Source organism: Labrus mixtus, chromosome 12 (assembly GCF_963584025.1).
Source record: "Labrus mixtus chromosome 12, fLabMix1.1, whole genome shotgun sequence".
In the NCBI taxonomy this organism is placed as follows: Eukaryota; Metazoa; Chordata; class Actinopteri; order Labriformes; family Labridae; genus Labrus; species Labrus mixtus.
In genome coordinates, this window is record NC_083623.1 from 332,501 (window position 1) to 358,778 (window position 26,278).

At 43.8% G+C, this 26,278-nt stretch overlaps 2 protein-coding genes across 8 annotated transcripts in view; both read left to right on the top strand.

Annotated features, from left to right (window-relative positions):
- cep43 (centrosomal protein 43) overlaps positions 1-7,926 on the top strand; it is a 37,332-nt gene extending 29,406 nt beyond the window's left edge. The window contains exons 11-20 of one of the 6 annotated variants that reach the window (XM_061052835.1): positions 281-334; positions 1,687-1,883; positions 3,344-3,394; positions 4,517-4,591; positions 6,457-6,516; positions 6,606-6,715; positions 6,962-7,030; positions 7,333-7,366; positions 7,578-7,665; positions 7,755-7,926. In XM_061052835.1, the coding sequence (XP_060908818.1) occupies positions 281-334; positions 1,687-1,883; positions 3,344-3,394; positions 4,517-4,591; positions 6,457-6,516; positions 6,606-6,715; positions 6,962-7,030; positions 7,333-7,366; positions 7,578-7,665; positions 7,755-7,835 (819 nt within the window). In that variant the 3' untranslated portion in view covers positions 7,836-7,926. The remainder of the gene's footprint in view (positions 1-280; positions 335-1,686; positions 1,884-3,343; positions 3,395-4,516; positions 4,592-6,456; positions 6,517-6,605; positions 6,716-6,961; positions 7,031-7,332; positions 7,367-7,577; positions 7,666-7,754) is intronic. The other 5 variants (XM_061052838.1, XM_061052836.1, XM_061052840.1 and 2 more) reach the window with 5 other exon arrangements.
- A 1,429-nt stretch (positions 7,927-9,355) lies between these two features.
- On the top strand, positions 9,356-17,537 carry ccr6a (chemokine (C-C motif) receptor 6a). 2 transcript variants are annotated; one of them, XM_061052853.1, is made up of 2 exons: positions 9,356-9,501; positions 13,957-17,537. In XM_061052853.1, exon 2 carries the CDS (start codon positions 13,969-13,971, stop codon positions 15,115-15,117), a length of 1,149 nt encoding a protein of 382 aa, XP_060908836.1. In that variant the 5' UTR covers positions 9,356-9,501; positions 13,957-13,968; the 3' UTR covers positions 15,118-17,537. The 2 variants fall into 2 exon arrangements, with proteins under 2 accessions (XP_060908836.1, XP_060908835.1); XM_061052852.1 differs by lacking the exon at positions 9,356-9,501 and adding an exon at positions 10,439-10,527.
- Positions 17,538-26,278: the final 8,741 nt, after the last annotated feature.

Sequence of the window (26,278 nt, forward strand, 5' to 3'; positions counted from 1 at the left end):
CCTCTGGTATCATGACAACCCTAAACCACACCCACCTGTGATGTCACTGTATCTGTGAGTCTGACATCACTGCAGCACAGACGTCAACAACTAATTCACTTTCTGCCAACAACAGTCCTGAGTCTAACGCAGAGAGCATCAACATAAACACCAAACATAAACTCAGCTAGCTGCTAACTGTTGCTAACATGTAAATAAAGCTCTAATGTGACTGGTGGACGGTCTGTCCAATAAAGCTGTCAGGTGTTTGTCAGCTGATCCGTGTCCCTGTCGTGCACAGATCCCTCGGTTTAAAGGACAGAATCTCAGAGGACAGATTCAGACAGCAGCCAAGGTAACACCCTGAGGATTAGCTTTAGCTTCATGCTAACACTCACTGCTCTCATAAAGATCATCACCTCTGCTTACTAACTCTGACATCACACGTGTTACATCATTATTAACCCTCTCAGTCCCAGCATCCTGCTCACTGTCACCATCAACATGTCTCTCTGTTTCATCTTTAACACAACAAACAGACTGAAGTACGAGGAGCTCACATCCTGTTCTGAGACGCCTCACTAATCAGAATACAAACACATCATTAAGACCCGTCAGTGGGAAGAGATGATCCTCCAGTCTTTGACCTGAAGCTGTCTTTGTGTCGTTGTGTCTTTGTGTCTTTGTGTCGTTGTGTCTTTGTGTCGTTGTGTCTTTGTGTCGTTGTGTATTTGTGTCTTTGTGTCGTTGTGTGTTTGTGTCGTTGTGTCTTTGTGTCTTTGTGTCTTTGTGACTTTGTGTATTTGTGTCTTTGTGTCTTTGTGTCGTTGTGTCTTTGTGTCGTTGTGTATTTGTGTCTTTGTGTCGTTGTGTCTTTGTGTCGTTGTGTCTTTGTGTCTTTGTGTCGTTGTCTTTGTGTCGTTGTGTCATTGTGTCTTTGTGTCGTTGTGTCTTTGTGTCTTTGTGTCTTTGTGTCGTTGTCTTTGTGTCGTTGTGTCTGTGTCGTTGTCTTTGTGTCGTTGTGTGTTTGTGTGTTTGTGTCTTTGTGACTTTGTGTATTTGTGTCGTTGTGTATTTGTGTCTTTGTGTCGTTGTGTCTTTGTGTCGTTGTGTCTTTGTGTCTTTGTGTCGTTGTCTTTGTGTCGTTGTGTCATTGTGTCTTTGTGTCGTTGTGTCTTTGTGTCTTTGTGTCGTTGTCTTTGTGTCGTTGTGTCTGTGTCTTTGTGTCGTTGTGTCGTTGTGTGTTTGTGTGTTTGTGTCTTTGTGTCGTTGTGTCTGTGTCTTTGTGTCGTTGTGTGTTTGTGTGTTTGTGTCTTTGTGTTGTTGTGTCGTTGTGTCTTTGTGTCTTTGTGTCTTTGTGTATTTGTGTCGTTGTGTCGTTGTGTGTTTGTGTCGTTGTGTCGTTGTGTATTTGTGTCTTTGTGTCGTTGTGTATTTGTGTCTTTGTGTCGTTGTGTCTTTGTGTCTTTGTGTCGTTGTGTATTTGTGTCTTTGTGTCGTTGTGTATTTGTGTCGTTGTGTATTTGTGTCGTTGTGTCGCTGTGTCGTTGTGTCTTTGTGTATTTGTGTCGTTGTGTCTTTGTGTCTTTGTGTCGTTGTGTCTTTGTGTCGTTGTGTCTTTGTGTCGCTGTGTCGCTGTGTCGCTGTGTCTTTGTGTATTTGTGTCTTTGTGTCTTTGTGTATTTGTGTCTTTGTGTCTTTGATCAGGGCTCAGAGAGCGGGGCGTCTCTGGGTAAAGGAGACTCCCAGCAGCAGCAGCGGGACTCCAAACACGGAGACACCTCGGGTCTGCAGAGGGACCGGGAGGACCTGGACCGGGAGGACCTGGACCTGGAGGACGACCCTGACGAGGGGGACTCGTTCTTCGACGACCCGCTGCCCAAACCACAGAAGACCTATGGCTGGTGAGGACAACCGACCTTTATCTTTAATATGAAAGAGCCCTGATATATTTTAATAAGCAGCTATATTAACCTCTGACCTCAGGGCAGCTTCTATTGACCTCTGACCTCAGGCCAGCTTCTATTGACCTCTGACCTCAGGGCAGCTTCTATTGACCTCTGACCTCAGGGCAGCTTCTATTAACCTCTGACCTCAGGCCAGCTTCTATTAACCTCTGACCTCAGGCCAGCTTCTATTAACCTCTGACCTCAGGGCAGCTTCTATTAACCTCTGACCTCAGGCCAGCTTCTATTGACCTCTGACCTCAGGCCAGCTTCTATTGACCTCTGACCTCAGGCCAGCTTCTATTGACCTCTGACATCAGGCCAGCTTCTATTGGCCTCTGACCTCAGGCCAGCTTCTATTAACCTCTGACCTCAGGCCAGCTTCTATTGACCTCTGACCTCAGGCCAGCTTCTATTGACCTCTGACCTCAGGGCAGCTTCTTTGTTGTGATTGGATCAGCCGGAGTCATGTGATCTTGTAGTTCTCCTGTGATCTTGTAGTTCTCTTGTGATCTTGTAGTTCTCTATGATCTTGTAGTTCTCCTGTGATCTTGTAGTTCTCCTGTGATCTTGTAGTTCTCTTGTGATCTTGTAGTTCTCCTGTGATCATGTAGTTCTCCTGCGATCTTGTAGTTCTCCTGTGATCTTGTAGTTCTCCTGTGATCTTGTAGTTCTCTCCTGATCTTGTAGTTCTCCTGTGATCTTGTAGTTCTCTTGTGATCTTGTAGTTCTCCTGTGATCTTGTAGTTCTCATGTGATCTTGTAGTTCTCTTGTGATCTTGTAGTTCTCCTGTGATCATGTAGTTCTCCTGTGATCTTGTAGTTCTCTTGTGATCTTGTAGTTCTCTGTGATCTTGTAGTTCTCCTGTGATCTTGTAGTTCTCTTGTGATCTTGTAGTTCTCTTGTGATCTTGTAGTTCTCCTGTGATCTTGTAGTTCTCTGTGATCTTGTATTTCTCCTGTGATCTTGTAGTTCTCTTGTGATCTTAAGTAAGTAATATGAGAACTATTGGGGTGTAATCTAAAAACAGCAGAATAACCCTCTAAGGCTTTACCTCTTTCTGTCACTTTTTTGTGAATGAGAGAAACTAACAAAGAAGAAATCCAGGATGTAGACGTTGATATGAAATGTGAGGTGCAGTTTGATATAAAACAGACCAAAGATCAGCTCTTCACTATTTCCTACATGTTTGTTGTGCTCTTGACTAAACGTCAGCCTGAGGTGTGTGTGTGTGTGTGTGTGTGTGTGTGTGTGTGTGTGTGTGTGTGTGTGTGTGTGTGTGTGTGTGTGTGTGTGTGTGTGTGTGTGTGTGTGTGTGTGTGTGTGTGTGTGTGTGTGTGTGTGTGTGTGTGTGTGTGTGTGTGTGTGTGTGTGTGTGTGTGTGTGTGTGTGTGTGTGTGTGTGTGTTCTCTCGTAGCTCTCTGATTGGAGAGAAGGAGTCTTCAGAGAGGACGAACAGTCAGAGAGAGTGAGTATCAAACTGTGCAGCTCTGAGAGCCGGGTCAGAGCTCTGCTATGATGAACTCTCTCTTTACTTCCTGGTTAGTCTTCTTGCTTTAGTGCGTCATGTCTCCTCTGCTCTTCTTTACTTTCTCTCTGTTCCTGTTATCATCGTGTCATCTCAGATCTCTGATTCAGAGAAGTGAAACTAAGGCTACAGGTCTCCACATATATCACATCTTCACCAGTCAAACAATAGACGCTCTTTTAGTTTTTTAAATGTTCAACTTTACAGCTGCAGTTCCTCCAGTGTCCACTAGAGTCTGTCTCCTGCAGTGAGTCAGTCCTCATAGAGCCCCATGTTAAAATGTCCAACTTTACAGCTGCAGTTCCTCCAGTGTCCACTAGAGTCTGTCTCCTGCAGTGAGTCAGTCCTCATAGAGCTCCATGTTAAAATGTCTAACTTTACAGCTGCAGTTCCTCCAGTGTCCACTAGAGTCTGTCTCCTGCAGTGAGTCAGTCCTCATAGAGCCCCATGTTAAAATGTCCAACTTTACAGCTGCAGTTCCTCCAGTGTCCACTAGAGTCTGTCTTCTGCAGTGAGTCAGTCCTCATAGAGCTCTATGTTAAAATGTCTAACTTTACAGCTGCAGTTCCTCCAGTGTCCACTAGAGTCTGTCTCCTGCAGTGAGTCAGTCCTCATAGAGCTCTATGTTAAAATGTCTAACTTTACAGCTGCAGTTCCTCCGGTGTCCACTAGAGTCTGTCTCCTGCAGTGAGTCAGTCCCCATAGAGCTCCATGTTAAAATGTCCAACTTTACAGCTGCAGTTCCTCCGGTGTCCACTAGAGTTTGAGTGTCCAGTGGTTGACATCCTGTGAATTAAGGGTTAAAGTCTCACAGCAGAACAGATATCTGAGAATATTTAATGAGGTCTGGTGCATCCTGTACGTCCCTCTGAGTTTGTCTTACCTGTCCAGTTGTCTCCTGTCCTCTGATGTCTTCACTTTAATGTCCTTGTTTCTCTATTATACTGCCTGCTCTGTCTCCTTGTGTCCTCTTTTGCCTCCTTGCATCCTGACCTCATCCTTCCTGCCCTCCTCTCTTCCCCTGTCCTCTCCACCTGTGACTCCGCCCCCCTCACCCTGCAGCATTGTCCCCCTGAGGGAGGAGAGTGTCTTTGGGCCGGTGGTGTCCCCCATGAGGCGAGGCAGAAGCCTCAGCGAGTGAGTGTGCACACTCTCCATGTCCACCTGGCCTCAGAGAGTAGAGCGCCTCCACTTTTTCTGAGACTTTGTTCTTTATTAAAGATTCAAAAGGAGCTGATAGTTCATGATTTAGAGGAACGATGCTCTGATGATCTTTAATAATGTTCCAACAATGGTCAGAAAAAGATGCATGTGCTCTCCATCCGATTCTTTCCCCTCCTGTGTTTCTCTTGTCTCGTCTGTCTGAACGGGTCGAGAGGCGCCAAACCTCAGACCTCTGTCTTCTGGTATCTAAACAAACAAACATTTACTATATAAATATATATGTAAGAAACCAACAACAACCTGCAGCTAAACCAAATCAATGTTAAAGGAAGAAGGTGTGCCTTTTTGATCCAGTAGATGTCGCCCTTTAGCTCCAGCATGAAACCAAAACAAACTGCTGTTAGGCCACACCTCCTCCACACTGAAGCCTCCTCTAGAGACACACCTCCAACCCCCCTCCCCTCGCGTTCACACACAGGATTTATTAATTAGAACAGAACATAATAAAGCTCCATTAAGCCCAAGCAGCGGACAAAAGGGTCCTTTGCTCGAGCAGCAATTGTTGTGTTAGCATGCTAATGTTAGCGCTCTTTAGTTAGCTTGTAGCTTCCCAGTGCCTGTGTCCTGTATCGTTAGAAGTTATTGTAACAAATAATTCAAAATAAAACAGGAGCGCCTCCAGAGACTCACCTCTACTAACGTCTCTAATGGATTCATACCTTCATAATATCCTTCTCTGACCTTCATAATCTTCCTCTTTGGTGATTTCTATTTTGAGCTCATTAGACGTGTAGTATTTGGTTTTCTTCGCTGAGGAAAGTAGACCATACGTAGCCTGAGGGACAGACTAGCGAGCTTCGCCTCTCCCCTCAGGTGAGACCCGGCGTCGGGAGGAAACCAGTCCCAGCTCATGTTTCATCTTTCTCTCCTGTCTCTGACAACACACCATGTTTTTTTATGATAACGGGGACAGTGGCTCATGTTGGCGCCGCCTTGGATACAAACCAGGAGGAAACGTGTTTGAACATGTGTGTTGTGGCTGCTGCTTATTTCCCAGCATGCATCACAGTGGCTAGAAGATAAGAAAGGAAACCTGTTCAACCTCAGGATTCAGACACAGTGACATGTTTCACATTGAGTTTACACTTTGTATTAAACTCTATTTACACTCTGCTGAGCCACTCTGATGTGTGATGTCATCAGCCTGTGTGTGATGTCATCAGCCTGTGTGTGATGTCATCAACCTGTGTGTGATGTCATCAGCCTGTGTGTGATGTCATGAGGAGCTCCTGACTGTGACAGTGAGATGATAACTGTGTTTGACATGGTGGGGTGGGTGTAGTCCTGATAGAGGATTAAATGGAGGACCAGCCCAGGGCTTCTCTCAGTCCTGCTTTCAGACTCTCAAACATCAGAGAGGAGAAGTGAGACACTAACCGGACCTGAGAGTCCCATTAGCCCCTCAGTCCTGTATGTGGGTTCAGGACTCTGTGAGGACATGGATCAGGTTTAGGGCGCGATAACACAGGCAATCTGTACCGTGCCGTACTCGAGCACGATTGGCCCCCTCCGCTACACAGCACCAGGACTTATCGTGCCTGAGCACCATGACCTCTTGTACATAACGTCAAAATAAAGCACATGACTTTATGTTATTATGAAGAGTGATCAGTTTAGTAACAGACCCCAGAAAAAAAATAATACATCTTTCTCTCTCTCTCTCTGTCTCTGTCTCTCTGTCTCTGTCTCTCTCTCTCTCTCTGTCTCTGTCTCTGTCTCTGTCTCTCTCTCTCCCTCTCTCTCTCTCTCTCTCTCTCTCTCTCTCTTTGTGGTGTCAGTCTGTCTCTCCTGGCTGCTGACTCAGAGGGCGAGCAAAATGATCCTCCCTCTGAGCTCAGGTGAGCTTCAGATGTACTCCTACCTGTCTCTGTGTTTATTAATGAGGCTCTTCTCTACTTGACCTGACTGTGAGCTGTTTGTATCCCAGGAAGGTGGAGGCGTCCGGGGCCAGAGAGAGTCCAGTCAGGTCCCTGTCAGAGGCTCCGAGACCAAGAGGAGGAGGGAGCAGCGTGTCTGAGCAGAGCCACAGCAGGAACGGTGAGAAGTCGACTTTTAGAGCCTTTATCTGATTTTAGATCAGAGACACACTGAACATGACAGAAAATCATCTGACCAGTCGGAGCAGCTGATTGGGCCGTGATCGCCCGTCGTTCCTGAGTGTTCCTGCACAGGTAACGACGTGCAGGAATACCCAAACAGTCCAACCTGAGCTCACTCACACGTCCTCTTTTCAGAGTGTGATATGAAGTGTGTGTGTCACCAAGCTGCTCTCTCTTCCTGCAGGAGCGCCCAGAGATCCTGGATTCAGAGACTCAAAGACCCCCAACGATAAGACTGGATCTCTGCATTTAGGTAGGACTGGATCCACCACATGGACTACCATCTCATAGTAAATATATTCACGCCCCCCAAAGGCCTGATTTAAAGAGGGGGGGGGGGGGGGGGGGTTCCAATAAAGGTTACACAGGAGACTTTATTAAACAGAATCAGACTGACAGGAGGAAAGACCTCTCTGCTGATTTCTTCCTCTGTGATAAACATGAGTGTCGTCTGCAAACAGTCAAATTATTTCACTCTTTTCTGTGGTTCTCTGTCATCGTGTCCTCCTGCTCCTAAAGAATGAAAAGACCAACAATTAAATCTTTGTTTGACAGATGACGATGTGGAGTACGACGATGACTTCAACAGGTAGGACTGACCACATGCTGGATCACACTTCAGGGTGCTGAACGCTCCAAACAGATGAGGAACAGGATCTCACTTTGTGGGACTGCTGATGAAAATACTCCACAGTCTCGACCAAAGCGAGACCCCTGGTCACCCTCTCTGTTTTGTTGATTAAAACGATGCTCACACCTGAGAAGAAAATGTCTCACAGTTTCCTGTTTCACTGTTACAGTCATCGGTCCGACCTCTCTAAGAGTGAGCTCAGTATCGGAGAGGAGATTGAGGAAGTTTCCATCGAGGGTCCTGAGAACAGCGACAAGGTGCTCACCCTTCCTGTTTGAGGTTTTCCCTGTGTGTACTGTCCCTTTAAATGCTTACATTAACCCTTGTGCTGCTCTTTGTTCTGCAGTTTGATGAAACCACTCAGGACCTGAGCGTCTCTCAGCTCAGTCAGAGTCACGGAGCCGACTACATGGAGGATGTGGCCTGACCACGCTCTGCTTTCCCATCATGCACCTCTTTGTATCGTCAATATTTAATTCTGTACAGTTTGAATGAGCAATAAATTCTTTTTGTTGTAATGGGTTGTTTCATGAATGATTATTTGGATATGGTCGTATTGTAAGATGTTTGTCTCTCTTTCTTGAGGTTTAATGTGCAACAATCTGAAGTTAAACTTCCTCGGATTCGGATTACTGTGCATTAACAGTGCAATAAAGATGGTTTTATTGAAGGCCTCACACGGGGCACCATTTGTTGGGGTTTTACCTAGTCAAATTGGGTTATATTATTAATATTTATATTTAATTATTTAGTAATATAAATAACACTGTTATTAAACTATGTGTAATTGACTCGGGGGCACCACCCTGAAACCAGGGGAAAATAACCAAAATATCACTAAAATCAGTCTCAAATTAGTTACTTAATTACTAATATTATTAATAATTAATAACTGTATTTAATAAATTGAAGGCGTGAAATCCGTACACAAAGCCCTTGCACCCAGCTTATATCACAATGCAAATACACCAGTAATCACAAACAACTGCTCTCTTAAATTATAACAGAATTTATTTAACAAAGCCACATCAAGTCAATCAATGAAACTCAATCCAATAACATCTGTACCAAACCAATTACATCTGTACCAATCCAGTAACATCTGTACCAATCCAGTAACATCTGTACCAAACCAATAACATCTGTACCAATCCAAAAACATCTGTACCAATCCAGTAACATCTGTGCCCATCCAGTAACATCTGTACCAATCCAGTAACATCTGTACCAATCCAGTAACATCTGTGCAAATCCAGTAACATCTGTAACTATCTAGTAACATCTGTACCAGCCCAGTAACATATGTGCCAACCCAGTAACATCTGCACCAATCCAAAAACATCTGTACCAATCCAGTAACAACGCGTCAGGACATGAGTCATTTCTAAAGTGAAACCATTTACAGAGGGAGAGGGAGTGGGTTTCCTGTCTCTCAATTCAATTCAAATTAGCTTTATTGGCATGACAGATCAACAATCCATGTTGCCGAAGCAGTACAGAAAAAAAAAAAGTTTAACAAATGATAACAATATATACAGTAAACAAATATAACAAATATGAATAAAAAACATTAACAATAATATGAATCATTTTTACAGTGTATTTCTACACACATTCAGTGTATTTTGTCTTAGTATGTGACAATCATGAACATATTTAGCAGCTCGTACTGCACACAGACTTTTCTCTCCACATAGATAGAGCAGCTTCTGAGGATCAGGGAGATGGAGAAAGTCAGGATATTTATTATAAATGTAATCAAAGCGAGCCTCTCTTAAATCTCTATATATGCTACAGTGTAGGTGGAAGTGAGATTCTGATGAGTGAACACAGCCTGGCCTCTCTGGGTAACCAGTTCTGTCTGTAACCTCGCTCTCTCGCTCTCTCCCCCTTCTCTCTCTCTTTCCCTCTCGCCCTCTCTCTCTCCCCCCCCCCCCTCTCTCTCTCTCTCTCTCTCTCTCTCTCTCTCTCTCCCCTCTCTCTCTCCTCACCCACACGTCTCAGGTGTGTTGTCAGTGTCTGGATGTCGTGCAACACATTTATCACCACCATCATCTGGACGAACGAGCAGCAGCCCGACAACCAGCCAACCTGTGAGTTCTGCTTTTTATTTCTCTCTTCTCTGACTTAGATTTTTCACTCTTTGATCAAAAACTCTCTTCTTCTTCTTCTTGTCTTATTTACCTCTTCTCTTCTTCTCTGATTTACCTCTTTTTTTCAGTCCTTCTTTGAAGTGTTGTTTCTCGTAAAGTCTCAAAGTCCAGAGAGAGACATGGTCTTCAAACAACAGAGGAGGATTTATGAACATAACTGCTGACTCGGCTGCAAACAAACGCTGGCGTACTCTTGATTAAATTTACTGTTCTGCACACAGAGAGATCTATTTCTTCATCCCTGGTTCGCTGTAAGGGAATCTTTGCAACAGGAAGACTTAATGATTCTCCCCTGACCTACTAACTGTTGGTGTTTTACCACTTTGACGAAAGGCGTGATGGCCCTTGAGTTTTGGTGTATTGGTTTTTATTGGTTTATTGGTTTTATGACTGTTCTTTGATATGGTGGTGTTGTTGGAGGGAACTCTTCTCTCCATGCTGCATAGAGTCCCAGCAGGATGTTCATCTTAAAACACATCCACTGAAGGAGACAGAATAAAGTGATTCATGACTCAGGAGGAAATAAGGAAGTTATAGAGATCATCTTTTCCTGAAACTTTCAGAATAAAACCTTGTAAACGTCAAATCAAAAAGAGACTTGATTAAAGATGAATGTGAAGGAATGTTCATGAACTCTTCAGATTGTTCTGAACATTTATATTCACATCCAACATTTCAATCACGTATATTCTGAAGGTTTGAGTGTCAGCGACTCGATGGCGTTTAGACGTCACGTATAAGTTTGTAAGCTTTAAATATGAGATGGGTGTGAAGGAGAGAAGCGAGGTAATCACCAGCTGCAGGGGCACGATGTGGCACGATGTCCCACCATGTCACAACATGTCACAACATGTCCCACCATGTCGCACTTTTTGTTCAGACGGTGTGCTGGAGTCAACCTGACCAATCACTGGGCGTCTAAGACTTCTACTTCTTTTGCCACGGTAACAAACAGATATCGATATGGTGAGAGTTTTAACAGAATCATGTCTTGTGCTTCTGAAGGGTTGCCAACGATCTTCTAGACGTTTGCAAACCGTCTTCGTTGCACTGAAACGTTGTCAATGTTTGTGTTTATGTTCATGCAGCTCACACGGCGTGCAGGAGTTCACCTTCAACGTTTATCATTCAAAACAACAAAGGACAAGGCGCTGTATGGGTTCAAACCCCCTGAACACTTCCTGTCTCTGTTCCAATGAACGCCCAAAAATCAGACATGACCAAACACTGGGCGTCTAGGACTACTACTTCTGTTGCCGTGGTAACAAACAGGTCTCGAAATCGTTAGATTTTTACTAGAATCAAATCGAAGTTTAAGATCGTGTTATTGCGACGACCCTCAGTGTTTTTAAAGAAGTTTATGGCTAGCTTCAATTCTCAGTGTTGGTCGTGACGTGAGGAATAAAGAGAAATATAAATGTAAACGTCTGAAGTCAGGTGATCAAACACCTGACTGAACACCTTTTTATTCCTTTAACTTCTCACACTGTTCCTCTAGCGCCCCCTGTGGACAAACCACAGATTCACAGGTCACGTTGTCATGGTGATCTCCAAACGCCGACGTCAGCGAGCAGAAGAAACACGAGATTCTCTGATTTCTAACGTTGAGTAAATAATAAAATGGTCTCGTTGATTTTCCTTCAACATAAAATGGTCAGCGTCTGAACAAAGACACAAGCTGCAGTTTGACTTTTAGTTTGACTTCCTGTGACATTATAAATAGGGGAAGTCGGAGGGGACAAACTGGGCTCCTGTTGTAACCTTTAAGGGGATAGAAGAAGCAGAAGTTCAGAGCAGATCAACGCGTTCAGTTCAACGTTTGAGGAACTCTTCGTTTCTCCTTTGGGCTCCGACTGATTCTGATCTGAACAGCTTCCTCTCCTGGGTTTGATACTCTGGACCTGATTGTGGTGTTGTAGTCAAGACCACAGAGACCAAGACTTACCCGAGACCAGAGAGCTCTGAGACTAAGAGGATCAAGACCGGACTGAGACCAAAACCAAGGCAGGGCGAGATCGAGTCAAGACCAAGAAGATAAAAATCACTTAGAAATCCTCATCTTGTGTTTAGGGGGAGTGGCACTCACTTAGACCGTAACACTGGGGGATAAAAATCAAGCTACAGATAAAGTTATTTGTTCTTTTACAAAGAGGCTTTTCCTTCTAATCTCAGTAATGACTCAGAGGTGGTCTTGACTGGTTTTGATTTAAAATCCAGAGTCCGCCCAGTCTGAGACCGAGACAAGTCCGAGTTAAAATGCTTTAGATTTCAAGACGAGACCTTCATCAATAAACATTGAAGTGTCAAAGAACCAGCGGTCTCTGTGAAGTAAGAAACTGTCGACCACCACCTCATAACTGAGGGCTGTTATACCATCATGTGGCCACAGGGGTTAGGGTACCCTAACCCACTTAGCATGTGTGGATCTGGTTGTGCTTGCAGTGTGGAGGCTCTTTAACCGGTTCTGTTGGAGAAGAGACTAAAGTGGAGGTAACCTCTGATAAGAAGATCTCTGCAGGAGTCTGTGTGAGTGAAACCACAGGTTACACATGAAGTGGGTCACTCGCTCTCTCAGACTGATCTGACCTGTTTTCTCTGCACACTTGAGTACAAACACATTCTCATCTCCACCACCTCCATCGACCACAACAGGGACGTTCCCACCGCGTCAGTACCTGCAGAACCGAGTCTGCAGCTGCTGTCACACCACGACTCCAAACCTGTGACATTTGTGCTTCACTTTCATGTCATCTGAATATCTCATCATGTAAATGAACCTAATGGTTTCCAGATCTCGGAATGGAACCAGTCAAAGACCCACAGCCTCCTGAAAACACCTTTAATGATTCTCTCAGGTTTCAAGTCCAACTTAAAGGAAACATGTTTACAAAAAGCTGTGACCGAGTGTCCGCTAACGTTCTCAAAGTGCAGAGTGTCCAGAGCCCAGATCGAGACCCGGACTTCAAACAACAGGGGAGGATTTATGAACATATTTTGACTTCTTGTAACTTAACTGCTGACTCAGCTGGAAACTAACGCTGGCGTTCTCTTGATTAAATTTACCGTAATGTTTCTCGATCTTCTTCTCCCTGTTTACATGATCAGTACTCGTATCCTGCTTTATTAAATTCTTTCATCACCAAAAGACAAAACTCAGTTTCTTCGTCGCTCCAGAAATAAAGATGTTCTCGTTGCCGCCGCCATGTTTGTTTTGCTGATACGTCCCTTGGCTGAGGTGGTGCATGTGCAGGTAGTCGTCGGCTGTCAGAAACCAGTTGAAGGCTTTTAAATGACCTGTTTTCTTTCTAAGTTCTCCAGGGAGCAACATCAGGTTTCTCTAAATCAAGATTAGGGCTCATCCTGGTTCCTGAAATCCAGATCTGATGTTTACACGCACAAACATGGAAAACGGGATCCTTAAAACACGATCAAAACCAGGATCCTGGTTTTGATCCATTACTTAAGTAGTCGCACTCATTGACCATTAAAACGTTGGACTCGAACATTTGGGGGACTGAAGCTGAAATATATCAATATTTGAAGAGACTGCACTTTGTCAAAAACCTACTCAGATGAAGCAGGACTATATATAACCATTCTTCTGTGTTTGTTGATTGGACTTTGGATTGAAATACATCACAGTATCATCTGCGTACACATCTCACAGTCTCAGTCTGTATTTGAGGGTCTCTCAGAAGTGAAAAAGGTTCAAACGTCTAAGTCCTGTGTCTTGATTTCTATCGTTTTCATCATAAGTGAGTGAGCAGCTCTTGTAGTACCATCTGCGTCCACCAGGTGGGGTTTGTAATCCTGCTAGCTACCTCTACGCTAGTCGAGCTATGCTAACATTGTGAAGTTCAGACCCTCAGCCCTCAAGTCTCTCTGCCCCCCCTCCTCTGCTCACTCGCTGTCTTTAAATCAACACAAACTTTATTTACTGACCAGTAAACCACCATTTGATTTAAATGCAACATGATGACCTCCTGACAGAGGAAAGATGGAAATAGCCTGGTTGCTATGTTACCCAGCATGCTTTGGGCAGTGTAGTGGTAATACACAATAGATGGGGGCAATTTTTAATCATGTCACGTCGCTTTCAGTAGGATGATACACTCGGGGTCAAAACAGAACATGTTGATGACAAAGGTTTAGGCTATCTAAGCCGGACGGATGTGTAAAACCTCCAAATCTCAAGTCCTTGCCGGACTTTTGTATCCAGATGAAATCGTCTCTCAGGTGTATTCAGCTGCATGAACACACAGTGATGGAGGCCAAAGAGCGCAGGGAGACGTCTTTTATCGTCTCTGTTGTTCATGACTCAAATGTTTCTTTATGTTTTGTTTTCTCTCTTTGATTCCTCCTCGCTGTGTGTTAATGCTCTGTCTCTGTTTACAGCTGGACGTGACGATGGAGGGCTCAGACTATGACAGCTTGCTCAACCAATCAGATTTCGACTGTAACGGGACTGATTGTTCATATGGAGGCCATGAACCGTGCTCTCACCAGACCAACCATTGGGTGGAGCGTGTGATTGTTCCGTACATCCACTCCATCATCTGCATCCTGGGCCTCGTGGGGAACATCCTGGTGATCGTCACCTACGCCTTCTACAAGAGGACCAAGTCCATGACGGACATCTACCTGCTGAACGTGGCCGTCGCCGACCTGCTGTTCGTGGTGTCGCTGCCTCTGATCGTCTACAGCGAGCTGTCGGCGTGGTCCCTGGGGCCCGTGGCGTGCAAGCTGCTGCGCGGCTCCTACAGCGTCAACCTGTACAGCGGCATGCTGCTGCTCGCCTGCATCAGCACCGACCGCTACATCGCCATCGTCCAGGCGCGCCGCAGCTTCAGACTGCGCTCACTGCGGTACAGCCGCCTCATCTGTGCCGCCGTCTGGGTCACCGCCTTCCTGCTGTCCGTCCCGTCCTTCTACTTTTACACCTGGTACGAGCCGTCCCACAGCAGGTACACCTACCTGTTAGAGGAGGACCTGATCCAGCCCCCCGAGCCGTCTCACTACGTCTGTGAGTTCAAGTTCCTAGACAGCGCCACGGCGTGGAAGACCAAGGTGGCGGTCCCCAGCACGCAGCTCGCCGTGGGCTTCTTCCTGCCGCTGCTCGTCATGCTCTTCTGCTACACCGCCGTCATCGTCACGCTGCTCAAGGCCAAAAACTTCCAGCGGCACAAGGCGGTGCGGGTGGTGATGGTGGTGGTGGTGGTGTTCGTCACGTGTCATCTCCCGTACAACGTCACACTGCTCATCGACACGGTCAACATGTTTGGAGAACTGTCGTGTGAAGAGTCGGACGCCATGCTCACGGCAAAGACGCTGACGCAGACCGTCGCCTACCTACACTGCTGCCTGAACCCCATCCTGTATGCCTTCGTGGGGGTGAAGTTCAGGACCCACTTCAGGAGGATCGTGCGGGACCTGTGGTGTCTGGGCAAGAGGTACATCGCTCCACGCCGCTTCTCCAGGACCACCTCCGATTACTTCATGTCCACTCGCCGCACGGTGGACGTAGGCAGCGAGAACGGCTCGTCTTTCACCATGTGAGGACGGCCGGCGAGTTCCCCTTTGGATCCGTCTGATGGGGGGCAGGAACTTTGTAGAACTGGAGGACTGCTGGTCTCTGAATGTCCAGACCTGCTTTAAGCCCGTCAGTCTGTAAGCTCAGGCAGGAGGTCTTCAGAGAACTACAAATGTCTTTAAGTTCAAATCTTTGTTAAAGGGATACTTCACCATGAAACATGAATCTGTATTGACATCGGGTCATATATGTAGAAATGTGAAATACATTTTGAAGTTGGTTCCTTCTTGACCGAGAAAAGACAGAAAGTGTCTTTTTGGCTCATGTGGATGAAAGACACCAAATCCCAGAATGCACTGCACCGCAGGTCCTCTAGTTCAGAATCAGAAATACTTTATTAATCCCAGAGGGAAATTCGATCGTTACAGTTTCTCCAAAATAGAATAGAATAGAATAGAATAGAATGACTTTATTGATCCCAAACTGGGAAATTGTGGCGTTACAGCAGCAGGTTATCCAAACACACAATATGAGCAAATCTAAACACAATATAATATTAAATACAAAGTAAATAAGCACCAGGATGTAACTGAGCATTACTAGTCTTAAATATGAAAGATTAAATGTAAATGTGCAAAAAATGAGTCGTAAATGGACAGTATTTACTTAGGGAGCTGTGCAATCAGTGATACATCAGTTAAAGTGCAGGAGTGCAGACATGTTATCAACAGAAACTATTCAATATAACGGCGAGTAGACAGTAGACAGATGAAGTGAACTATACAAAAAATATACAATATACAATAAGAATATACAATATAGCAGTAGAAATATAGTAATAAAAACATTTACAGACATATTTACTTCAACACATGAGACCATTTCCTCAACTGATTCAGAGATTTCTTCCAGAATTGGTCTTGGAAATTCCAGTGACACAAAAATCATCATTTTGCGTCACTGGAATTTGGACTTTGAATTTCCAGACTTAGAAATACAAAGATTTCCCATCTCAGGGGAAAATGAGGGCGGGATGCATGACCATTCAAAAATACTACCAGGTTTCTAATGATACAAAGATTAATGTTAATGAGTGAAGTATCCCTTTAAATCAGATAGCTTACCTCCTCTGTCTGACCTGCCCACAGGTCAGAGGTCACTGCACACTGTGACCTCACTTTGCTCTGATCTGTTCACCTGCCATGTTTCAGACTGTGGAGCCCCCTGGTAGTTCAACTCTGCTACTTCATGACTGTCAGCTGTGTTCCTGTCGGTGTGGAGAGAAAATAGTTTATATCAAATACAAAACAGGTTTCTAAGTTTCAGATCGAGTCTTTCTTACTAAAACCTTCCGATGTTTTTATAATTCAGTGGATCCAGATCTCTGAACATGAAGCAGCCTTGTGTTCAGCTCTGATGCTGAAGGAGTCAGAGGATGAGGTTTAAAGTGTCAGTCACCTCCAGTCTCTATGAAACCCCTCAGTCTGTGTAGATCCACCTGTAGTCGTTTATTTTTAACCTTTTCAGAAACATTTCACCAGTGGAGCGTACTGCCCTACAAAGGCAAAAGGCAGTAACTTTTTCGAAAATGAGTTTTTGTCATTTTTGGAACATTACAGATGTGCTTTATCATGTGGACAAATATGTTGAGTCAATTGTGCTGTTCTTTTGAGAAAATAGTAGGTTGTATTTGCCTTAACTTCCAAAAGCCCTCGAGAAACCAAGGCAGAGTCCAGTAACTTCACTCATCAGGGTCTTTGTACTGCAGTGTTCAGGAATGCTCAAACTGAGTTAAGGTCTTCTGTCTTTGCTTTACTGCGGATCAAAGTGAAGTTACTGTTTCACTGCAGTAGAGTTAAGATGTTATGCCTTTGTTTTAATATCTGTCATCAAGCACTTAATTGTGCCATGATCACTAGATTTCATGTATATGTTATCATTATTATCATATACTGATTTAAAGAGCCCATATTATGCCCTTTTTGGGGTTCGTATATTTAATCTATGTACCTACTTTTGTACGTTCACAATAGCTAAAGTTCTAAAAAAGTGTCTGTTTTCATGTACTGCTCCTCCTTGCTCCCTCTACGCTCTGAGTCCAACCAAGGGAGCTATCAAATGGAAGTTACTGCCTTTTGCCTTGGCATGACCTCTTATTATTGTACAGGCAATGCAAAGGCAGAGTACCTTAACTTCCAAATAAGGATCAGAGGTCATATTTAAGCTCAATATTTTTATGTACATTAATAACCTGATAAAAAGACAAAGAATTGCCACATTTTCAATATTCTGCCTGCAACTCATTTTGCTGGACAACAAAAATACTTTAAAGTCATTTTTCTTAGTTCTACACTCTGGCGAGTTAAGGTCTTTTGCCTTTGTAGGGCAGCGTACATGTGATGTTTTGCTACTTCCTGTGCGCTTCAGAATAAATGTTGAAATTCAAGTTTTCTTTTATTCATGATGTGCAAACATTTCACTTTCACTGTACTTCTGTCTCTGGCCACCAGATGGCGCTGTCTTCCAACATTGTAAACATTAAGAAGGGCCTCTCACAGGAGAACCAGTCGGTTTCATGAAATCACTCGCACAGCTCAGAGTTCATGACAGTGATCACAGATTATAGTTTTAAAACCTGTCAACAACTCAGCCTCAAGAAATATATGTACCATATGGGTAACACTTTATATTAAGGTGCTTGTAATAAGCATTAATAACAGGTAATAAGTCACTTAATTATTAGATTCTTATTAGCACAAATAAGTGTTAATAAATACTTTATTATGCACTTATTAACTGCATAATAAATATTTATTAATCTTTATAAGGCATTAATATGAACCTAATAAAGTCTTATCAATGTTAATAAACATCTTATGAACGTTGATAAGTGGTCTATAAACACGTTTCTTTGTGTTAATTAATATCTTATAAGCCAATTGTTAATTAATAGTTTAATTAACACTCATGAAGTCTTATTTATGTTAATAAACATCTTATTAATTTTTATGACGTTATATAAAGTGTTAATAAGTTTCTAATAAGACATAATAAATGTGTTAATTATGCCTCTATTAACACTTATATAGTCTTATTTGTGTTAATAAGAATCTACAAGCACCTTAATATAAAGTGTTACCAAAATATTAAAATAAACCACAGAGGGGAAAGAGTGGGGACGCGCAGGAAAGGAGCTACAGGTCAGATCCAAACCCGGTCCGCCTGTTTCGGGACTACAACCCATGGGCACATGGGGCGCACGAACCAAACACTAGGCCACCGGCGCCCCCAAGTTAGACAACATGAGACCCAGAGTATGGTACAGTAGACCTTACAGTGAAACTCTACAAAGTGTTTTCTATATGCAGCTCCACTCATATGTTGGATTGTTTTCCTCAGAAAAGAGAGGAGACCAAACTAGAGGTAAAAAGTGTCCATAAGGTGATTTAACCCCTTTAATGCTGGTTCAAACAGAGCAGGGTTATCCATCCTCCTGTTCACAAGCTTTAAAGTTTGAAACCTCTCTGTCGTAATAACATCCTGCGACGGTTTGTTGCTGCACCTCAGAGAGGAAGGAAACAGTTAGTCAACGTGTCAGCAGCACTTTATTGATTCTTACAAACTGCAGAGAGACGGAGGTGATGAGGTTCATCCTGAGCAGACGTCTGAGCAGCAGCTTTAATGCAGCGTCACAAAGCGAAACACATCCAACACCCTCAAGGTACAGGCCTCAAGACCACACATAACAGATATATTAAAGCAGATACATCTACACTAGAAATATATACCACTGATGAAGTCAAGTCAGAGATCATCATATAGATTCTGATTGTTGGTATTTAAAGGTGACATCTCCTCCTCCTCCTCTTCAGTTTAAATAAGTCTCAGAGCTCCTCTTCAACATGTGTGTGAAGTTTCTTGTTCTAAATCCACTCTGATCCTGTATTTGATCATGTCTATAAACCCCTCTATTTCAGCCCTGCTCAGAACAGGCTGTTTCTGTGTCTGTACCTTTAAATATGTAAATGAGCTGTGTCTGACCACGCCCCCTCTCTGGAAGGGCTTGGGTGTACTCAGTCTTTCTCGCTCCATGTCCTATTGTTTACGGTGAGAAGGCAGACTCAGAGGACAGAACAAACACCTAGCTGTGGGATTGTCACCCACCTGGGGGAGGGGCTACTGCCCTTTGTGATGTCATGAAGGGAAAATCTCCAAACGGCCTGTTTGAGCACACATTTCCTGAAAAGTGGAGCAGGCAGAAGACGGAGAGGATGGACTTTTCTCATCATTGGGGGGTTTGTAGACGGACTAGAGACACATATTAGAGGAACATGGAGAAGAGGATTTTAAATATGTGAACATTCTGATGATGTCGTTCTTTGGATATTGGGGGATATGAGCCCAAAGTCAGAACACATGAATTCATCCGTCACAGATGGAGTACAGCCTGAAGGGAGACCTCAAACTCTGGGTTATTGTGTGTGTGTGTGTGTGTGTGTGTGTGTGTGTGTGTCACACTGTAGATGAAATATGAATGACTCATTTTGAAGCTTGGAGATCATAAATCAGCGGTTCAATTACATTAACAGTGTAACGCTGCAGCAGCACTTTGTTAAACCTCTCTGAGGCCGTAGTCCTCCTGTGCCAGATGCCCTGCTCATCCACTGTGGTAGAAATGACCTTACACCAGCAGCTCTCCCAGATGAAGAGTCCTCTCTGCCATCACCCAGAGGAGCTGATCAACGTCTGCACAACTGAAGAAGGTGGACAGAGTCTGGAGCTTTGTTACAGTGAGAAGGTGGACAGAGTCTGGAGCTTTGTTACAGTGAACAGTGAGAAGGTGGACAGAGTCTGGAGCTTTGTGACAGTGAACAGTGAGAAGGTGGACAGAGTCTGGAGCTTTGTGACAGTGAACAGTGAGAAGGTGGACAGAGTCTGGAGCTTTGTGACAGTGAACAGTGAGAAGGTGGACAGAGTCTGGAGCTTTGTTACAGTGAACAGTGAGAAGGTGGACAGAGTCTGGAGCTTTGTTACAGTGAACAGTGAGAAGGTGGACAGAGTCTGGAGCTTTGTTACAGTGAACAGTGAACAGTAAGAAGGTGGACAGAGTCTGGAGCTTTGTGACAGTGAACAGTGAGAAGGTGGACAGAGTCTGGAGCTTTGTTACAGTGAACAGTGAGAAGGTGGACAGAGTCTGGTGCTTTGTTACAGTGAACAGTGAGAAGGTGGACAGAGTCTGGAGCTTTGTTACAGTGAACAGTGAACAGTGAACAGTAAGAAGGTGGACAGAGTCTGGAGCTTTGTGACAGTGAACAGTGAGAAGGTGGACAGAGTCTGGAGCTTTGTTACAGTGAACAGTGAACAGTGAACAGTGAGAAGGTGGACAGAGTCTGGAGCTTTGTTACAGTGAAGAGTGAGAAGGTGGACAGAGTCTGGAGCTTTGTGACAGTGAATAGTGAGAAGGTGGACAGAGTCTGGAGCTTTGTTACAGTGAACAGTGAGAAGGTGGACAGAGTCTGGAGCTTTGTGACAGTGAACAGTGAGAAGGTGGACAGAGTCTGGAGCTTTGTTACAGTGAACAGTGAATAGTGAGAAGGTGGACAGAGTCTGGAGCTTTGTGACAGTGAACAGTGAGAAGGTGGACAGAGTCTGGTGCTTTGTTACAGTGAACAGTGAGAAGGTGGACAGAGTCTGGAGCTTTGTTACAGTGAACAGTGAACAGTGAACAGTAAGAAGGTGGACAGAGTCTGGAGCTTTGTTACAGTGAACAGTGAACAGTGAACAGTGAGAAGGTGGACAGAGTCTGGAGCTTTGTTACAGTGAACAGTGAACAGTGAATAGTGAGAAGGTGGACAGAGTCTGGAGCTTTGTTACAGTGAACAGTGAGAAGGTGGACAGAGTCTGGAGCTTTGTGACAGTGAACAGTGAGAAGGTGGACAGAGTCTGGAGCTTTGTTACAGTGAACAGTGAACAGTGAACAGTGAGAAGGTGGACAGAGTCTGGAGCTTTGTTACAGTGAACAGTGAGAAGGTGGACAGAGTCTGGAGCTTTGTGACAGTGAACAGTGAGAAGGTGGACAGAGTCTGGAGCTTTGTGACAGTGAGAAGGTGGACAGAGTCTGGAGCTTTGTTACAGTGAACAGTGAGAAGGTGGACAGAGTCTGGAGCTTTGTTACAGTGAACAGTGAGAAGGTGGACAGAGTCTGGAGCTTTGTGACAGTGAGAAGGTGGACAGAGTCTGGAGCTTTGTTACAGTGAACAGTGAATAGTGAGAAGGTGGACAGAGTCTGGAGCTTTGTGACAGTGAACAGTGAGAAGGTGGACAGAGTCTGGTGCTTTGTTACAGTGAACAGTGAGAAGGTGGACAGAGTCTGGAGCTTTGTGACAGTGAACAGTGAGAAGGTGGACAGAGTCTGGAGCTTTGTTACAGTGAACAGTGAGAAGGTGGACAGAGTCTGGAGCTTTGTTACAGTGAACAGTGAGAAGGTGGACAGAGTCTGGAGCTTTGTGACAGTGAACAGTGAGAAGGTGGACAGAGTCTGGAGCTTTGTTACAGTGAACAGTGAGAAGGTGGACAGAGTCTGGTGCTTTGTTACAGTGAACAGTGAGAAGGTGGACAGAGTCTGGAGCTTTGTTACAGTGAACAGTGAGAAGGTGGACAGAGTCTGGAGCTTTGTGACAGTGAACAGTGAGAAGGTGGACAGAGTCTGGAGCTTTGTTACAGTGAACAGTGAGAAGGTGGACAGAGTCTGGAGCTTTGTTACAGTGAACAGTGAGAAGGTGGACAGAGTCTGGAGCTTTGTTACAGTGAACAGTGAGAAGGTGGACAGAGTCTGGAGCTTTGTGACAGTGAACAGTGAGAAGGTGGACAGAGTCTGGAGCTTTGTTACAGTGAACAATGAGAAGGTGGACAGAGTCTGGAGCTTTGTGACAGTGAACAGTGAGAAGGTGGACAGAGTCTGGAGCTTTGTTACAGTGAACAGTGAGAAGGTGGACAGAGTCTGGAGCTTTGTTACAGTGAATAGTGAGAAGGTGGACAGAGTCTGGAGCTTTGTGACAGTGAACAGTGAGAAGGTGGACAGAGTCTGGTGCTTTGTTACAGTGAACAGTGAGAAGGTGGACAGAGTCTGGTGCTTTGTTACAGTGAACAGTGAGAAGGTGGACAGAGTCTGGTGCTTTGTTACAGTGAATAGTGAGAAGGTGGACAGAGTCTGGTGCTTTGTTACAGTGAACAGTGAGAAGGTGGACAGAGTCTGGAGCTTTGTTACAGTGAACAGTGAGAAGGTGGACAGAGTCTGGTGCTTTGTTACAGTGAACAGTGAGAAGGTGGACAGAGTCTGGAGCTTTGTTACAGTGAACAGTGAGAAGGTGGACAGAGTCTGGTGCTTTGTTACAGTGAACAGTGAGAAGGTGGACAGAGTCTGGAGCTTTGTTACAGTGAACAGTGAGAAGGTGGACAGAGTCTGGTGCTTTGTTACAGTGAACAGTGAGAAGGTGGACAGAGTCTGGTGCTTTGTGACAGTGAACAGTGAGAAGGTGGACAGAGTCTGGTGCTTTGTTACAGTGAACAGTGAGAAGGTGGACAGAGTCTGGAGCTTTGTTACAGTGAACAGTGAGAAGGTGGACAGAGTCTGGAGCTTTGTGACAGTGAACAGTGAGAAGGTGGACAGAGTCTGGAGCTTTGTTACAGTGAACAGTGAACAGTGAGAAGGTGGACAGAGTCTGGTGCTTTGTGACAGTGAACAGTGAACAGTGAGAAGGTGGACAGAGTCTGGAGCTTTGTGACAGTGAACAGTGAGAAGGTGGACAGAGTCTGGTGCTTTGTGACAGTGAACAGTGAGAAGGTGGACAGAGTCTGGTGCTTTGTTACAGTGAACAGTGAGAAGGTGGACAGAGTCTGGAGCTTTGTTACAGTGAACAGTGAGAAGGTGGACAGAGTCTGGAGCTTTGTGACAGTGAACAGTGAGAAGGTGGACAGAGTCTGGAGCTTTGTTACAGTGAATAGTGAGAAGGTGGACAGAGTCTGGTGCTTTGTTACAGTGAATAGTGAGAAGGTGGACAGAGTCTGGAGCTTTGTTACAGTGAATAGTGAGAAGGTGGACAGAGTCTGGTGCTTTGTGACAGTGAACAGTGAGAAGGTGGACAGAGTCTGGTGCTTTGTGACAGTGAACAGTGAGAAGGTGGACAGAGTCTGGTGCTTTGTTACAGTGAACAGTGAGAAGGTGGACAGAGTCTGGAGCTTTGTTACAGTGAACAGTGAGAAGGTGGACAGAGTCTGGAGCTTTGTTACAGTGAACAGTGAGAAGGTGGACAGAGTCTGGAGCTTTGTGACAGTGAACAGTGAGAAGGTGGACAGAGTCTGGAGCTTTGTTACAGTGAACAGTGAGAAGGTGGACAGAGTCTGGAGCTTTGTTACAGTGAACAGTGAACAGTGAGAAGGTGGACAGAGTCTGGAGCTTTGTTACAGTGAACAGTGAGAAGGTGGACAGAGTCTGGAGCTTTGTTACAGTGAACAGTGAGAAGGTGGACAGAGTCTGGAGCTTTGTTACAGTGAACAGTGAGAAGGTGGACAGAGTCTGGAGCTTTGTTACAGTGAACAGTGAGAAGGTGGACAGAGTCTGGAGCTTTGTGACAGTGAACAGTGAGAAGGTGGACAGAGTCTGGAGCTTTGTTACAGTGAACAGTGAGAAGGTGGACAGAGTCTGGTGCTTTGTGACAGTGAACAGTGAGAAGGTGGACAGAGTCTGGAGCTTTGTGACAGTGAACAGTGAGAAGGTGGACAGAGTCTGGAGCTTTGTTACAGTGAACAGTGAGAAGGTGGACAGAGTCTGGAGCTTTGTGACAGTGAACAGTGAGAAGGTGGACAGAGTCTGGTGCTTTGTTACAGTGAACAGTGAGAAGGTGGACAGAGTCTGGAGCTTTGTGACAGTGAACAGTGAGAAGGTGGACAGAGTCTGGTGCTTTGTTACAGTGAATAGTGAGAAGGTGGACAGAGTCTGGAGCTTTGTTACAGTGAATAGTGAGAAGGTGGACAGAGTCTGGAGCTTTGTTACAGTGAACAGTGAGAAGGTGGACAGAGTCTGGTGCTTTGTTACAGTGAACAGTGAGAAGGTGGACAGAGTCTGGAGCTTTGTTACAGTGAACAGTGAGAAGGTGGACAGAGTCTGGTGCTTTGTTACAGTGAACAGTGAGAAGGTGGACAGAGTCTGGTGCTTTGTTACAGTGAACAGTGAACAGTGAGAAGGTGGACAGAGTCTGGAGCTTTGTGACAGTGAACAGTGAGAAGGTGGACAGAGTCTGGAGCTTTGTGACAGTGAACAATGAGAAGGTGGACAGAGTCTGGAGCTTTGTTACAGTAAACAGTGAGGTCTTTTACCTGCTTTTTGTAACATAACAATGAGTAAGGTCTTTTACCTGCGTTTTGTAACATAACAATGAGTAAGGTCTTTTACCTGCTTTTTGTATCATAACAATAAGTAAGGTCTTTTACCTGCTTTATGTAACATAACAATGAGTAAGGTCTTTTACCTGCTTTATGTAACATAACAATGAGTAAGGTCTTTTACCTGCTTTTTGTAACATAACAATGAGTAAGGTCTTTTACCTGCTTTTTGTAACATAACAATGAGTAAGGTCTTTTACCTTCTTTTTGTATCATAACAATAAGTAAGGTCTTTTACCTGCTTTATGTAACATAACAATGAGTAAGGTCTTTTACCTGCTTTTTGTATCATAACAATAAGTAAGGTCTTTTACCTGCTTTATATAACATAACAATGAGTAAGGTATTTTACCTGCTTTTTGTATCATAACAATAAGTAAGGTCTTTTACCTGCTTTTTGTATCATAACAATAAGTAAGGTCTTTTACCTGCTTTATATAACATATCAATGAGTAAGGTCTTTTACCTGCTCTTTGTAACATAACAATGAGTAAGGTATTTTACCTGCTTTATGTATCATAACAATGAGTAAGGTCTTTTACCTGCTTTATGTATCATAACAATAAGTAAGGTCTTTTACCTGCTTTATGTATCATAACAATGAGTAAGGTCTTTTACCTGCTTTATGTATCATAACAATAAGTAAGGTCTTTTACCTGCTTTATGTAACATAACAATGAGTAAGGTCTTTTACCTGCTTTATATAACATAACAATGAGTAAGGTCTTTTACCTGCTTTATGTATCATAACAATAAGTAAGGTCTTTTACCTGCTTTATGTAACATAACAATGAGTAAGGTCTTTTACCTGCTTTATGTAACATAACAATGAGTAAGGTCTTTTACCTGCTCTTTGTAACATAACAATAAGTAAGGTCTTTTACCTGCTTTATGTAACATAACAATGAGTAAGGTCTTTTACCTGCTCTTTGTAACATAACAATAAGTAAGGTCTTTTACCTGCTTTATGTAACATAACAATGAGTAAGGTCTTTTACCTGCTTTATATAACATAACAATGAGTAAGGTCTTTTACCTGCTTTTTATAACATAACAATGAGTAAGGTCTTTTACCTGCTTTATGTAACATAACAATAAGTAAGGTCTTTTACCTGCTTTATGTAACATAACAATGAGTAAGGTCTTTTACCTGCTTTATGTAACATAACAATGAGTAAGGTCTTTTACCTGCTTTATATAACATAACAATAAGTAAGGTCTTTTACCTGCTTTATGTAACATAACAATGAGTAAGGTCTTTTACCTGCTTTATGTAACATAACAATGAGTAAGGTCTTTTACCTGCTTTATATAACATAACAATGAGTAAGGTCTTTTACCTGCTTTTTATAACATAACAATGAGTAAGGTCTTTTACCTGCTTTATGTAACATAACAATAAGTAAGGTCTTTTACCTGCTTTATGTAACATAACAATGAGTAAGGTCTTTTACCTGCTCTTTGTAACATAACAATAAGTAAGGTCTTTTACCTGCTTTATGTAACATAACAATGAGTAAGGTCTTTTACCTGCTTTATGTAACATAACAATGAGTAAGGTCTTTTACCTGCTTTTTGTAAAGTGTCTCGAGATAACACTTGTTATGAGTTGACGCTATACAAATAAAAATTGATTGATTGATTGATGTCTCCTCCTAACTTCAATAACAGCAGCATGTTGTGTGTAACACTGATCTCCTGCATTAACACCTTCCTTTCAAAGGTGTTAAATACAGATACAGACAC